General features: G+C 42.0%; 1 protein-coding gene across 3 annotated transcripts in view; it reads left to right on the forward strand.

Annotated features, from left to right (window-relative positions):
* Positions 1 to 15,461, forward strand: part of sema5ba (sema domain, seven thrombospondin repeats (type 1 and type 1-like), transmembrane domain (TM) and short cytoplasmic domain, (semaphorin) 5Ba) — an 86,986-nt gene that overhangs the window by 28,118 nt on the left and 43,407 nt on the right. For all 3 annotated transcript variants that reach the window (XM_058081857.2, XM_078795044.1, XM_058081858.2), the window contains exon 3: positions 8,289 to 8,513. In XM_058081857.2, the coding sequence (XP_057937840.2) occupies positions 8,336 to 8,513 (178 nt within the window). In that variant the 5' untranslated portion in view covers positions 8,289 to 8,335. The remainder of the gene's footprint in view (positions 1 to 8,288; positions 8,514 to 15,461) is intronic.

A 15,461-nucleotide genomic window follows, 5' to 3' on the forward strand; every position in this document is an offset into this window, starting at 1 on the left:
TCGTACTCTTCCTCTGTCAACGTTCCTCCCACCCGCCCGTCCGCCCTCCTGCGGGCCTCCTAATCAGCTGTTTGTGTGACGGGAGGGTAGATGGATGGCGGTGTGTTGAACCCGACTCCGCTTCCGTGTGTGAAGCGTCGAGCGGCGACGCATCAGACACATCAGTTCTCGTCTGACTGGCGTGCTGAGAGATGGCTGCTCATTGGCGCCTTGACAAGCAGCAGGAGAATGAAATGCGAGCGCTCTTAATTGCATTTGCTAGCAACTCCTTTTGTCGCACGCTTTTACTCTCACCGCCTGGTTTGACTGCAGCCGTGGCATAACAGATAAATCACAGATGGAAAGCCTGTTGCCTTTGAAGAATTACTCAGGAACCTTTAAAAAAAAAAAACCTCAAATGTCTGAGAGGATTCATTAGAAATCATGTACACTCCCTCATTTATCACTGTTAATTGGTTTCAGACCAGACCTGGATACGTGAAGTTGGATTCTTTATTTAGAAATGGAATATTTTTGTCATAATAGCACAGAAAACCTGTTTACAACCTTCTAAATTGGGTTTTTAACCCTATTAGAGCACTCTACACATGACATAACACCCCTATAGTCACCTTTACACTCGCATTACCCAAGATAGTAGACATAATTAGCATAAATAATATATTGATTTCTTTGACTCCTTTATTCAGGATTTTTATTAGTGATTATTGTGCCTGTTGTGAAATATTTCAGGTATTTCAAGCCTATTCTGTCTATCAAATTTGTCTATCAAATTTTATAATAATAATAAATAATAAATAAAAAATTTAATAATATTTCAATTATATGCTACTAAAATGCAATTAATTTTCCTTTTGCTATTTTTGTTGTTATTTTTTATTTTTAGAATGTGCTGTGGGCCAATAAAAAAAAACAGTTCCAGCATAAAAGAACCTATAAAATATGGGTTAGCGTTCTAATAAATGTGTAAATAAAGTTGTGTTTTTCAAAACTTTGTTGTTCCCAATGTGGAGCAAAGAAAGCTGTGCATCATTTATGTGCAGATTGGTCTTGGCGGAGCCCTGCAGAGTTGAGTTAGCTTTCTTCTTGTGCGGAGTGCCTCAGGGCTCCACCTTTGATCCACTCTTGTTCTCACTGGTCGAAGTCATGCCCTGTTGTTGTAGTATAGTTTTTTTATTTCTTCCGTTAAACCTCTTAAGATTACTACAAAAGAACTTTCAAAGAAAAAAAATCTGAGTTTGAAGCTTTTATTGATCGCTGGTAACCTTAGTCACCCGAGTGCGAATACTTCCCAGCCTCCTGCTTTCGTGCTTTATCTCGCTCGAGTCAATTTGCCGCTTGTCTTGTAAGCGTGGCCCATAAAATACAAGTTGTATTCATCCTTCGGCGGTGATCTGCATGCCAAGGACTTTAACGTTGTAGTACAAAATGTGCAGTCTGTCCTTGGAGGGAAGCTCATGAATAAAAGTATCGACCCCCCCCAAAAAAGTCTCACAACCCTGGTTGTTGGAATCAACCTTTTTGGTTCAATTATTCATATTAATTCAAGGAATATGATAAAAATATAACATGCATGACATCTTTGTGTCCTTTTTGTCTCTTGCGGCGTCCATGACAACGGCCAATGACGTCAAGTAGACCGCCACCGCCAGCCGTAAATAGATTGCAGTCCTGTGGGAAACGTGGTCAGTTGTAGCTGATGTTGTGAAATGAACGTGTGCTCCCTGGCATTGAACTCTTGTCTTCCCGACACCCAAATTCAAACATGGGCTGCTGCTGCTGCTGCTGCTGCTGCTGCGGCGTTTCTCCTGCGAGAGAGCCGGCTGACATTTACGTTGATGGTGCATGCACTCCGATCGTTCCCCGTTGCACGCCGCCGTGTCAATTAAACGCGAGCCGCCGTGCTCTAACGGGCCGAGGCCGTCTAATGGGGCTTCATGTGAGGAGGCGCTCGCTAATAGAATTAATAATGAGACACAAAAGGAAGAAAAGGCCGAGGTTATCTCTCATTGCTCGCTCAGCCAGCTCGTCTTTTTGGGAAAAATCTGAGACAAAAGCGGACACGTCTGAGCCGTAAAACGTCAGGGCGCATTAATTTTAATGTCTGACAATTAAAGGGGAGCTGTGGTGTTTTTCTTTCTTGTAAAGTTACACTCCAGAAACTTTTACAGTGCTGCTCTTTGGCAGAAAGGAGAGCGGGACGAGCGCGGGAAAATAAAGCAATAAATGGCAGATATTGTCATAAAATCAGTCAGCTGACGTGATTGAGTTGCCTGCAGTCATGGTGGTACGAACCGTCTTTTGGTGGGCTCCAATGTTGACATCCGAGATGAGAAAATGAAGCCCACCTGGCAACCTCCTCTTACTTATGATGGATGGAAACATGGCATTTTATTTTGAGCATTTGAGCATCAGAATTGTGTTCTTGACACCATTCGGGGTTTGGGTCAGAGGTCATCAGCACACCACAATGGCGGTCCCCCCTGGCAGGTACAAATGAGTCCGGCACCCCCCACCCCCCCACGCCTGTGTTGATTTGCACGCTGGATTCCTCACATGCTTGCTGCTCTTGATGTCGGCGGGTGAGGAGATATCGCTGATATCGTTGTCTGCCGTTATCTGCCGCTATCGCAGCAGCCGCCATCGGCCCTGCTGTGTGCGAGACGCATGGCAGAGACGTGTTTACGACATGACGGCGCTCTGACGGGGAACCTCGCATTTCATCAACTGGTCGCAAAGACTCGCACTGAATTCACACCAGATCTACACAAACATTTTTTTTTAATATAAACTTTCCCTGTGCAGTTTGGCTACATACCACAAGGGGCGCTGTAATGCATTTCTCTGTTCTGAGCTATAAATGTTGCTACAATGTTGTATTCTTGTAATAATCCACGCCAGTGCATCTGATAATGAGGTTTGCACCGTTGGAGGTGAGCCCTGAAAGCCGTTTGGGACAGTCCTGCACGCTGCATGCTTCCTTATGTTTGGCTCAGGCAAATATCAGGCAGAATGAAGTTGAAGTTGCTGATTCACGGCCAGAAAGAGAAAGGAAAAATAAACAATGCTCATCTGTCGACGGGACTGTTTGTGAACATGGGCCAATACCAGGTTGGACTAACTGTTGTTGAAGACCGATGCCTTTTCCACCGTACTTGTCAGTCACAATTTAACTTTGCCCTAACTTTGTTCATTTAGTATTTATTCTGCTGTCTGGAAGTCCTCGAGAGCACTTGGGGGTGTGACCAATCACAGCTGAGTCGGGTCAGCAGGAATCTTACCTGAAGTAAAATACACAGACCGTTTGAGCGGGAGGCAGGAGACCCAAGGAAAAACTGCAGGAACAGGCGCACAGCCTAGAGGATCTAGAAAGCTTTCTGTGCGGGTTGGCATTTGTAGTCGCTCTATAGGAGTCCACAACGCAATACAAAGGGCCGAAAATAAATATAATAGGTCTGCTGTAATGAAAGAAAAAACAAAAAATGGTCACAGCCTCGCTGAAAATTAGCATAAATGTTAGCTAGGAGTTTGTCTTGTTTTGGTTGTTTGCATGTAAAAGAGTCCGTTATTAATTTAGTTCCATTTGGAGGAAAATAGGTGTGAAATGTTGGACAAGCTGCTGATCATGGCGACCATGACCTTGAGGTTAGAGTGCCACCTGTGTGTCCCTGAATGTCTCACGGTTGTCATGGAGATTTCATAGTAAACGTGGATATAGTTTCAGCCGATTAGCAACCAACAGTTGTGATACGTGCGGACTGCTATGATATGCTTTGATGCACGATTGGCATTCCCACTTACTTGATGAGGATGCTAATGCTATTACACGCAGTTGAAGTAGTAGTTGCATCTCCAATTCTGCTACGATTGAAAATGTGTTTACTGTTTTATGTTGCTTTAAATGGCAGCAATGTAGTTAAGCGTCATTATTATTATGATTATTATCAGCCTGCGGCGTTGGTCCGCAGCGGCGCTAACGACACAATTAGCGATAGCAGCGACGAGAGCAAACTGGGCTGAAAATGGAAACGGCATCCAGCAAAGGTTTGTATTTTTAATTATGGTTTGAACATCGTCAGTGAATTTACTTTTTAATGAGTGAGTCCACTTTAGAGAGGAGGTGATTTGACACAGATAACAACATTTCACACACCCCCGCAGCCCCCAGCCCCCAGCCCCCAGACCCCCCCTGGGAGTCTCTGTGTTGACCTTTGGCTTGCCAATTAAACACGTCTGCTCTCAGCAGCAGCCGCTTCTCTTTGAAGGGGGGGGGGGGCCTTTTTGTCCTCACCTCACCTGGGTCCTAACGCCCCACCCTTTTACATTGAGTATTAGGGTGAGGAGTAAACAGTAAATCACATATCGCATATTATTACTATTATTATTATTATTATCTGCTTAATTTTTGTTTTTCCCCCATTTTTTACTGTTTTTTAATTTTGTAAATATTTCAACAATTTTTTTGTAATATTATGACTTTATTTTGAAAATATTTTTACTTTATTTTCATAATATTGTAATTTCCCCTAACCTAATTTTCCCAAAACTTTATTTTGTTTTGTTTTGTTTTTCAGAATAATGACTTTAAAAACAATACATATTTCTTTCTTTAATATTTAAACTCTGTGCTACTAAAACATTGTTATTATTATGAAGTATTCCAACAATTTTTTTGCAATATTCTGACTTTATTTTGAAAATATTCTTACTTTATTTTCATAATATTCTAATTTCCTCCAACCTAATTTTCCCCGAAACTTTATTTTGTTTTGTTTTGTTTCTCAGAATAATGACTTTAAAAACAACAAATATTTTTTTCTTTAATATTTAAACTCTGTGCTACTAAAACGTTGTTATTATTATGAAGTATTCTACTAAAATGATGTTATTTTTCCATATATTGTGGCTGTTGTTATTGTTGTAAAATTACAACATTTCTTATTAGAGTATAATTTTTTTCTCTTAATATTTTGTCTTTATGGTTGTAAATGACTATGAATAACTATATTAATTTTTTCTGCCTTCGTCCAACCCACTTGGCTTTGTCTTTTATATTTTTTACTAGTTGCTAAGTGCTCCCTAAGAGGAGAACTTTAATGACTGGAGAGGGTTTTCAAGTTCTGGCTTCTCCTTGGAACTACGGGTATCCAAACACTAGAGTGGGCACTGTTCAGCGAACACTTCCTGTCCCTGGCTTTAATGTGTCATGTGTACAAATACAGCTAAAAACATCATTACAAATGATATTGTTGCGCTTATTAAAAATGTCCATGCATTATGTATCCACTGTCCACGTGCGCCTCGAATCAAACAGGCAAACACTTGTTCCTCCTGCGGAGTGTGAGAAAATCCCTCTAAGCTGTGGGATGAGCGTCTCCTCCTGCGCGCCGTGAAAGCCGAAAAGAGGAGCGTCGGCATGATCTCTGCAGGACTCGTCCATGCACTTCAAGCAGCCCACAGCCTCGACTCGTAGTCCTGCCCGAAAAGCTGCTTAACAAGCGCCGCTTTTCATGAAATCACTTAAAACGAGGGCGTGATTTGCAGCACAACTACGCTTCCTCCTCCCCCGCCCAAAAAAGGAACTTCCTTTCCTGCTCAGACAACGGCGTCCCGGCAGGCCAGAACCACTTAAATCTGTGTCATAGGAGATCCTAATGGAGTTTGTCTGTGGGACTTCAGTGGGAGTTAATTAGCAGCTACTAGTCCTCAGTCCACTGTAGAGAATAAAACCAAGTAGGCCGTCAATCAGAGCCAAATTGGTATGTTTGACGTTTGCCACGTAATTATTTGCAAAAAATAATTAAATGACTGAATCTGCATTTCGGCACTTTAGTCCTCCATAAACCTTTCCTAAACAAACGTTAAAGATCATCTCCCTGGGGGGGGCACAAGAGTCGTGATGGCATATTAAGAAAAGTGCAATGATAAACAAGTCAGTCAGACGACACATAAAACATGGCTACCGTCATGGTTGGAACTCAAAGCTGCAAAGCTGAAACTCGACTCTGAATCCTTAACGTCACTTTGTGTCCGCCTGTCACTCAGCATTTATAGTAACGCACGCGAGCATGAGTCTTATTCATGGCTACTATATTGCATAATAGTGCAATATAGGGGTGTTATGTCAGTCCTGGTGGACTCTTATAATTCATTCATTCATTTTCTATCGCTTATCCTCACGAGGGTCACGGGGCGTGCTGGAGCCTATCCCAGCTGTCTTTGGGGCGACAGGCAGGGTCCACCCTGGACTGGTGGCCAGCCAATCACAGGGCACATATAGACAAACAACCATTCACACTCACATTCATACCTATGGACAATTGGAGTGGCTAATTAACCTAGCATGTTTTTGGAATGTGGAAAGAAACCGGAGTACCCGGAAAAAAACCCACGCATGCACGGGGAGAACATGCAAACTCCACACAGAGATGGGGTCTCCAAGCTGTAAGGTCTGCGCGCTAACCACTCGACCACCGTGCAGCCAACTCTAATAATGTTAAATGTATTTATAAGGCCGTTGATGTAGTATTCTATGTAGTATTCTCTGCTCTAACTCCAAAAGTAATCCATTTATAAATAAGGAATCAACCAATTAACCGTGATACAGTGAGAATCGAGAACGGATGGATGGAATGAAACATCAGCGCATACTTGATAAATGTTTCACGAAGGCCACAGCCATCAGCCAGAACAGCAGCCTGGCTGCGGCGATGCTGATTGGCCGAGGCGCATGCGAGTTGGCTACTTTGAAATGACCCCACTTAGCTACAAACAATGCTAGTTATTTAGCTCCTTCCCGCTAAAGACACAAGATGTTGCTTTAGCGACATCAGGAGCCGGTCGGGCGGCCGTCCAGAGAGACTATTGAGCGCTCAAACGCGCTCCACCTGCATCCCGCCGCTTGACGACGTGCTGCTGCGTTGCCATGGCGATGCGCTGGCACCGACTGTGAGAGGCTGTGCTCTGGAAGAGTTCTGATTTACCGGCTGCCATCTGGACTTAGATTGAATTTTTACCACTCAGAAAAGACGACACCTCGTTACCTTGACGGTGTTTCACACGCCAAAGTGTTTTTGCCTTTTGCCTTTTGGATGGATTCTAACGTCGAGCATAAACTCACTTTTTCCGTCTGTCTTTATGAATGGAATATTCGTCACATTTCTGTGGCTGTATCCGTACTTGGGACATCATTATGGAACTTCCAAGTTCCACATATCCTGAATGTGTGGCCGACAAACTAACCACTAGGCCACCGTGCAACACAATGAAATTATAACTAGATGATTTTTATTTCATAATTTTGCATGTTTGAAATTATTTATATTTAATACATATTAATAATTTACAATACAATTATTATTAATAATTTTAAAATACATGTAAATAGTCATAATAAGCATTAAATAATAGTAATAATATTTTTTTCATAGCATTGTTTTACTGTTATTATCAGTTCTTATATATTTTGGGGAAAAAATTTATTTAATCCTTTATTATTTAATAATTATTTATTTAATAATAAATTTAATTTGTTATTAATAAATTGTATTTATAAAATTATTACATTGAACAAAAAATTAAAAATTAAAAAAATACAAGGATAATTCTAATTAAATTAATTTCATTCTTTTATTTGTGTTATTTATAATTCCATAGTAAATTTACATAAATTCATTAATATTAATAACTTACAATTATGCATATTTTTATGGCTATAAATAAACACATTACATTATTATTTCTATCACTTCATTAAAAAATATAAATATTTCTTTAAATTCATTATAAAACTAAAAGAATGGTAATCCTATAAAATCATAAAAATATACATAAAAAAGATGTTGAACTGATGGAGATGATGAAAACGGTTGGGAGTTGTTAAGCTCCATCAGTGGAGGCAGACGGCTTACCAGTTCTGGCTAAGGAGTGTGGAGCAGCAGTAATGAGAAGCGCCATTGATTTTTTTTTTCCCAAGGAGTCTTTGGTGTATTTGCAGCTAATAATTTGGTATTGATGGAAGCATTAGGGAGGAAAAGACACCATAGAGAACCAATGAACTCTTCCATTTTTGCACTTTAACACTTTAACACACAGCAAAGGAAAGGAATTGCACCTTTTTCATGATGATAATGATGATGATGAGTAGTTCAAAGGTCAGGAGGTTTTTTTTAATTACATTTCTCAGTGGCATCCTTCATTTTCAGTGAGTTCTGCTAGACTTTCTCTCCCCTCTCCGATTGCCCAACATCCTCACTTTCCTTCACTTTGGCTCCTCCTTCTTTCCACAGCTGCGTCCCATTGGCCCGCCTTGGCAGTTAGAGGAGCGCTCGTCACCATGACAACGTCCTGGCGGGACTCCACCCCCTCCGTGGCCGGCCTCCTCCTGCTCCTCCTCTTCCTCCTGCTGCCGACGCCGGCCGTCACTCAGGCCAACTGGACGGCGTCGATTTTCCAGCCGCTGATTTCGCAGCCCGAGTGCGCCAGGAAAGAACATCCCAAAGTGTCCATACAAGGTTCGGACTTGTTTAAGGCTTTCAACACTAAAGTCCATGCTTATTTGCTGTGGCTGTACGGTGGACAAGTGGTTTGATTCTCCGTCGGCCATCTTTGTGTGGAGTTTGCCCTCCACATTAATTGTCCACTCTGAAAGGTTGTTTGTCTATATGTCTAGGGTGTACCCCGCCTCTCGCCCAAAGTCCCCTAATGAGGGTTCAGCGGCATAGAAAACCAATGAATGAATGTTTAGTGTTGTTAGCGACATTAGCATGGTCACATTAGCACATTAGCACAGCCTTCTAGATGCCTTGTACCGATTTGAGTTCCGCCAATACCTACTTGAAGTCGGGTCAGTTGCTTTTTAATTGAATTATGCAAATCAGCTGCATTTTCAGGTTTTGATAGCCGGCTATGCGACGGTATTTACTTTTATCAGTACTCTTATCAGTACTTTTATCAGTACCACTCAGTGGAGACCAGGAGAGAAGTGAGTTCCTTTGTGAAGCAAACTGTTTTCCTTCGCAGTCAGACAAAAAGGCGTGCCAGAACATCCTGCAAGAAGCGTAAAATACAACATCACACTCAGCTATCGGCTAGCCCGAATGTTGTGCGTCCTGCTTGGAGGGAAGAGAATAAATGCGTGTGTTTAGACGAAGAAGCTGTCAAAGCAGCACAAGGTTGGAGAGATGTTAGAGAATCCTCTGTAAGGTCAACGTTTTGTTCCTCAGCGGGGAAAAAAAAAAAAAAAAAAACCTTCCACAAAAATAAGAGGCTCACTATTTGGCATGCTTATAGTGTGAAATAGGGGCCAGCAGAATGTGAGCAAACACACACACACACACACACACACACATTGTTGTGTTTGAGTTTGTCTCGCTTCTGCCAAAAACAAAAGAGAAGCCCCAACTGAAGGAAAAATAGACGAGTTTGAAGATCACTTGAAAATTCCTATTGCTAGAGTGCTGCCTGGAAACATGTAACAATATACGCTTTGACACCAGATACTTCAAGTGACTTGGATGAAATATTGTCTATAAAAGCTAACACGGCTCTTATGTTGACAGAAAACACTAATCCTTGAAGGTTTGCTGAAAGAAATGTGTCTATAAAAGTCAGGAGGGTTTTTACTGTGATATAAAACACTAATCCTTGAACATTTGCGGAAAATTGGTTGGAAGTTCCAATTGTTAGTGCCACCTAGAAACATACCGATACGACCAGATATCCCGATGTCATCATAAAGCAACAGGGTTCTTGCTCTGATGTAAAACACTAATCCTTGAACATTTGAAGAAAATATTTGGTACGACGGCGTCTAAACCCAAATATGTGAGATCCTTGAACGCTTTACCAGCGTGACCTTTGACACAAGCTATGTAGCTCAAGTATCAAAGGTTGTTGGAAAGGTTAAAAATCTGCATGAATCTTGTTTTGATATTCGACCACTATTAGACCACTAATCCTTGAACATTTGAAGATGGATCAAAAACAGCAAAATGTACCAACATTATCTTCGCCACTATTCATCCCGATTGTCTTGGACCAAATGTTATCCAGTAAAGTCAATAGGGTTCTTGCTCTGATGTAAAACACTAATCCTTGAACATTTGAAGAAAATTGGTCAAGGGCCCATTTGGTAGGACGGCGTCTAAACCCAAATATGTGATATCCTTGAACGTTTTACCAGCGTGACCTTTGACACAAGCTATGTATCTCAAGTATCAAGGGTTGTTCAAAAGGTTGAAAATCCGCGTGAATCTTGTTTTGATATTCGACCACTAATCCTTGAACGTTTAAAGATGGATCAAAAACAGCAACTGCTAGAGCACCAACTAGAAGCATGTACCGACATTATCTTTGCCACTATTCATCCCGATTGTCTTGGATCAAATTTTATCCAGTAAAATCAATAGGGTTCTCGCTCTGGTGTAAAACACTAATCCTTGAACATTTGAAAAAAGTTGGTCAAGTGTCCCATGGTAGGACGGCATCTAAACTAAAATGTGAAATCCTTGAACGTGCTACCTGCGTGACCTTTGACACAAGCTACGTATCTCAAGGGTTATTTTTTCTAAAAAAAAAAAAAACAAAGGCGTCCTTCCCTTCATCCGTCTCCCAAATGTCCCGATTAGCCGTCCTTTCAAAGACTCGGGAGAATGTCTCACGCCACGTGAAGCCACCGCTGGCCCGTCAAGGCGGAGCGAGCGTGACGTTAAGTAGAAATCACCCGGATAGAAAAGACCTGAACAATGAACGTGTCGACCGGACCCTGAATGCATCGTCTGTGATTGATGAGTGTTTTATGCTAGCTTGCTGGAGCGCTACGTCGCTCACCTGGACTTGGAAGTCTGAATGGTGAACGGATTAAAGTCCAACAATGGTCACGGCTAATAGCTTTAGCTAACACTTGTCCGTCATGGAGCCTTATGGACGTAAGTATTGGGACAGCCTCTGGACTGTATAAGTGAATGAAATGAAGACTTTGGAATGAAAATGTAATTGATGGAATTGTAGTTTATTCCAAGGTTTGACCAAAACTCCAGCTGCTCGAGTGCCGCCTAGACCTCAGATCCTGCCCTCCATTCAGCCCGGTCTGGCGTCAAAACCTGCGGGGACTTTAATTACCCCGTATGACCCTAGCATGCTAGCACTGTCTGACTCAGACGGAATGCAAACATGGACAAGACTTTCATCTCAGTCGTTTGACCTTTGCACTTGAACTCTTGACCCCAAAGCCACTTGAATGGTTAGCAATGTGCTGTCGCTACCGTCTCAATGTTGTGTCTCGTTGCTAGACTGTGGGTTTGATGGCAGAGCGGAACATCTTGACGTGTTTTTACTCTGTGGTAATATTCAACAATATCCATAAAGACAACAGGATGTTCCTTCAGGGAGCGATCGCAAGAACATAACGCTCGCTAATACGACCTTTGCAGCAGCAAAGTAATCCTGGGAGTAACGGTGAATGTTGTCACAGTCCGCTCGGCCCAAATCACCGCCAGCTTCTCCTGAGACGCAGAAATAGAGCAAAAACAATCTGTTGTTTTATTCCTCATCTTCTTTTTTCATTTACTCAAATCCCCGCCTGCTGGCCGATGCTTTATTCATCTCATTCACACTGCGCTCCTTTTCCTGTGCCAAGGTGTTACCTTGGCACACGCTTTTTCAACGCGGCTTTTGTAAAAAAAAAAAAAAAACTACAAACAAATGAAGCAAAAAAAACAATCAAAAAATTACAAAGCAAACATTTTTGACATTTAGATTGAACTATAATTGCAGCAATATACGCTTTGACACCAGATACTTCAAGTGACTTGGATGAAATATTGTCTATAAAAGCTAACACGGCTCTTATGTTGACAGAAAACACTAATCCTTGAAGGTTTTCTGAAAGAAATGTGTCTATAAAAGTCAGGAGGGTTTTTACTGTGATATGAAATACTAATCCTTGAACATTTGAAGAAAATTGGTTGGAAGTTCCAATGGGTAGTGCCACCTAGAAACATACCGATACGACCAGATATCCCGATGTCATCATAAAGCAACAGGGTTCTTGGTCTGGTTTTGAACACTAATCCTTGAAAGTGTGCAGATGAGTTGATTTTCAAATTTCTGGAGCGTCGCATTGGAACATGTACGGATAGGATCTTTGTCCCCGGCTAAACTGAGTGTTGTGGACTTGCTCTGATATGAAACACTATCCTTGAACATTTGAAGAAAATATTTGGTAGGACGGCGTCTAAACCCAAATATGTGAGATCCTTGAACGTTTTACCAGCGCGACCTTTGACACAAGCTACGTATCTCAAGTATCAAAGGTTGTTCGAAAGGTTAAAAATCCGCATGAATCTTCTTTGGATATTAGACCACTAATCCTTGAACGTTTGAAGATGGATCAAAAACAGCAACTGCTAGAGCACTAGAAGCATTCACACTGCGCTCCTATTCCTGTGCCAAGGTGTTACCTTGGTCGCTTTTTCAACACGGCTTTTGGAAAAAAAACCTACAAACAAAAAAATGACAAAGCAAACATTTTTGACATTTAGATTGAACTTTAATTGAACTACGTATAATTGATTGAACGACAACCTCAAACTAAGTTGGATTTGGATTTGATAGATGGACGTTTATTGTCATTGTCACTCCAATTAACAAAACCTCAATCAGAGAACAAAAAGTCAATCAGGAAGTGGAATGAGATGGATCGCTGGTTGGCTTCACGGACCGGCTGACGTGATGAGCAGATGAGCAGGAAAGGTCAAAGTCGAGGAGACGGCTCAGGAGTAGCAAGATTTACTTTCACGTCTGGATGAATTGACATCACAGGTGGAGTTCAAATCCGCTCCTGCTTTTTGGTCAAATCAAAAAAAAGAGTGAAAAAGCGAAAATTCATCCTTCGCTTATCTTTGGTATTGGAACCATCATAAATTCAACCAACGCTACCCTTCAATCAAAGTCAACGTTACAGCCCGGTCCATATTTCAACGCGCTTTTTCATTTCCGACTAAGACGGCGCCTCGCCAGAGCTTTTTTCCTGGACTTTCTAACGGCACCATCCCAAAGTCTTTAAAGCCAAAGAAATCAATCCAATAAATCCTCGCTTTCATTGCGCTGCACATTAGCATGCTAAGGCTGGAACGTGGGGCATGTGAGGAGAAGACAAAAACTTTGGATGATGATGATAATGATGATGATACGCATGAACTAAACTCTTTTTTTTGCTAAGCTTTGTGAAGTGAATAGCATGCGCTAGCTAGCATAACACAAATGTTGCTTCAGCGTCAATAACATGGGTGTCCAAACTTTAATATTCTTCACCTGGAGTTTGATAGTAGTTGGTCAAGATAAGTTAAACGTCTCAAAATGTGTTACGTCTCAGGTTACGTAACAAAAGAAAATAGTACAGTATAGGGTGACCAAATGTCCTGTTTATCTAGGACAGGGGGTCGGCAACCTTTACTATGAAAAGAGCCATTTTACCCCCTTGCCCGCAAAAGAAAAATAGCCTGGAGAGAAAAGATTTAAGGTTTAAAACAACCTTGTATAGGCTGCACAGTGGTCAAGTGGTTAGCACACAGGTCTCACAGCAAGGAGACCTGAGTTAAGTTCCACTTTCGGCCATCTCTGTGTAGAGTTTGCATGTTCTCCCCGTGCATTCGTTGGTTTTCCTTCTACATTCCAAAAACATGCTAGGTTAATTAGCCACTCCAAATTGTCCATAGGCATGAATGTGAGTGTGAATGGTTGTTTGTCTATATGTGCCCTGTGATTGGCTGGCCACCAGTCCAGGGTGTACCCCGCCTCTCGCCCGAACTTATATACATGTATGTATAAATAGTGTGTTTACCTGTGTGAGAGAGAACTGAATAGCATCCTGTTTGCTCAGAACTCAGCCATGATGCATTCATGGTCTCACACAATGTTGGATTTTTTTAGGTCATTACCACGACATGCATTTTCACGACTCGGGTGTTGAAAAAATATTCAAGCATTCCAAAGGGAGCCACAAGAAAGAGGATGAAGAGCCATGGGTTGCTGACCTTTGACCTAGGACATGTTCTGTAGGAGCCGTCCTGGTTTTAGTGCCCTGGTTTTCATTGTGTCTTAAAATGACCGTGATAAAAAGTGTTAGAATAAGAATAACAAAACATTTTCATGGATTTATTCCTCTTTATACTTGCTAAGTCTTGTAAAATTGGAATGTCCAAGTTCTTTGCAACTTTTGAGGACACATTTTCTTAACTTAAGTATTGACCGCAGGTTCCTGTCTTGTTTTGTTTTGAAATTTGTGTCATTTGCAGGTCTTGAGTCCTGGTTTTCGGAAATCTAAATTAAGTCACCCTAGTACAGTAGTGTTTTTGGTGGGACGACAAAAAGTGACCATAAATTATCCGCTTTCCGGATTTGGATAACTCAGACTTCCCAGTCTCCAGCCACTTATTCCGGTTCCACTGGGAGATCACCGACGTGATCCCAGGCCGGCTCTGAGACACAAACCTGAAAATATAATTGAACTTTTTATTATGTATTTTTTAGCAAGACTTTCTTAGGATGGAATGAAAATCCAAGATGTTCCAAGACCATGAAGCTGTCCCTCACCCTGCAGACTCATCCTCACACGCTTGCAGACATCTTTAGCGCTCGCTGACCGAGAGGCTATTAGCCTCGTGGCCCCCGCCGCCGTCCCTGCAGCGACTGCTCTCTTTCTGCTCTCTTGCTGAGACTTCTAAAAATCACCTCGGCCTGGCAAGTGGTCGCCACCAAGGAATTTAGTGAGAAGTTGTTCTCGCTGATTCACGGCGGCGCCCTCTTTTAGACTATCTCCCTCGGCGGGTCATCCAAAGTGAAAATCGAAAGCGAGATAGCGGAGGACGAGCTAGATAGCATATGGACGGTGCCGTGTGTGCAAGGTAGAGTTCTCAGAGATAAGTTCTTAAAAAATAGATGTTTTCATGTCCTATTTGGTCCTGTTTCCACCACGTAGCCACACATTTGTCCACGCTTCTTCAGTGCAGGAATGGGAGAGAGTTGGCATGGCTCCATCATTCATGGACGTTCATGCCAGATGTCCTGATTGGACTCGCTTTGTTGACAAAATTGGCTGGACGGCTTTCCACTGTTACAGCACTTTCACTCTCTCCTCCTTTTGGCTCATTAGTGGGAGGTTCTGTTGCGTTCCTCAAGGTGCTGATGGACAGTTCAGTCCACTACGATATGATCAGCACAGATCTGGTTCAACGTCGACCTGGATCCACGCTCTCACAGGAATGAAAGCATGGAGTCACGTTGTAAACATGCATTGTATTAAATATGATGTGAAATTAGTGTTGGGTAGTGGGCTCGAACGTGAACGCTCCACAATGTTGTGTGCCATGGCGATGTTCCAGGGAGCTACGCCTCGTTCCGCCCAGCTTGTTTAGCGACTGTAATCCTCAGTTCTTGGTTACCATATCATGGTTGCTAAC

This window comes from Doryrhamphus excisus, linkage group LG12, assembly GCF_037039965.1.
Source record: "Doryrhamphus excisus strain RoL-2023G ecotype Guam linkage group LG12, RoL_Dexc_Guam_v1.1, whole genome shotgun sequence".
NCBI classification, from domain to species: Eukaryota; Metazoa; Chordata; class Actinopteri; order Syngnathiformes; family Syngnathidae; genus Doryrhamphus; species Doryrhamphus excisus.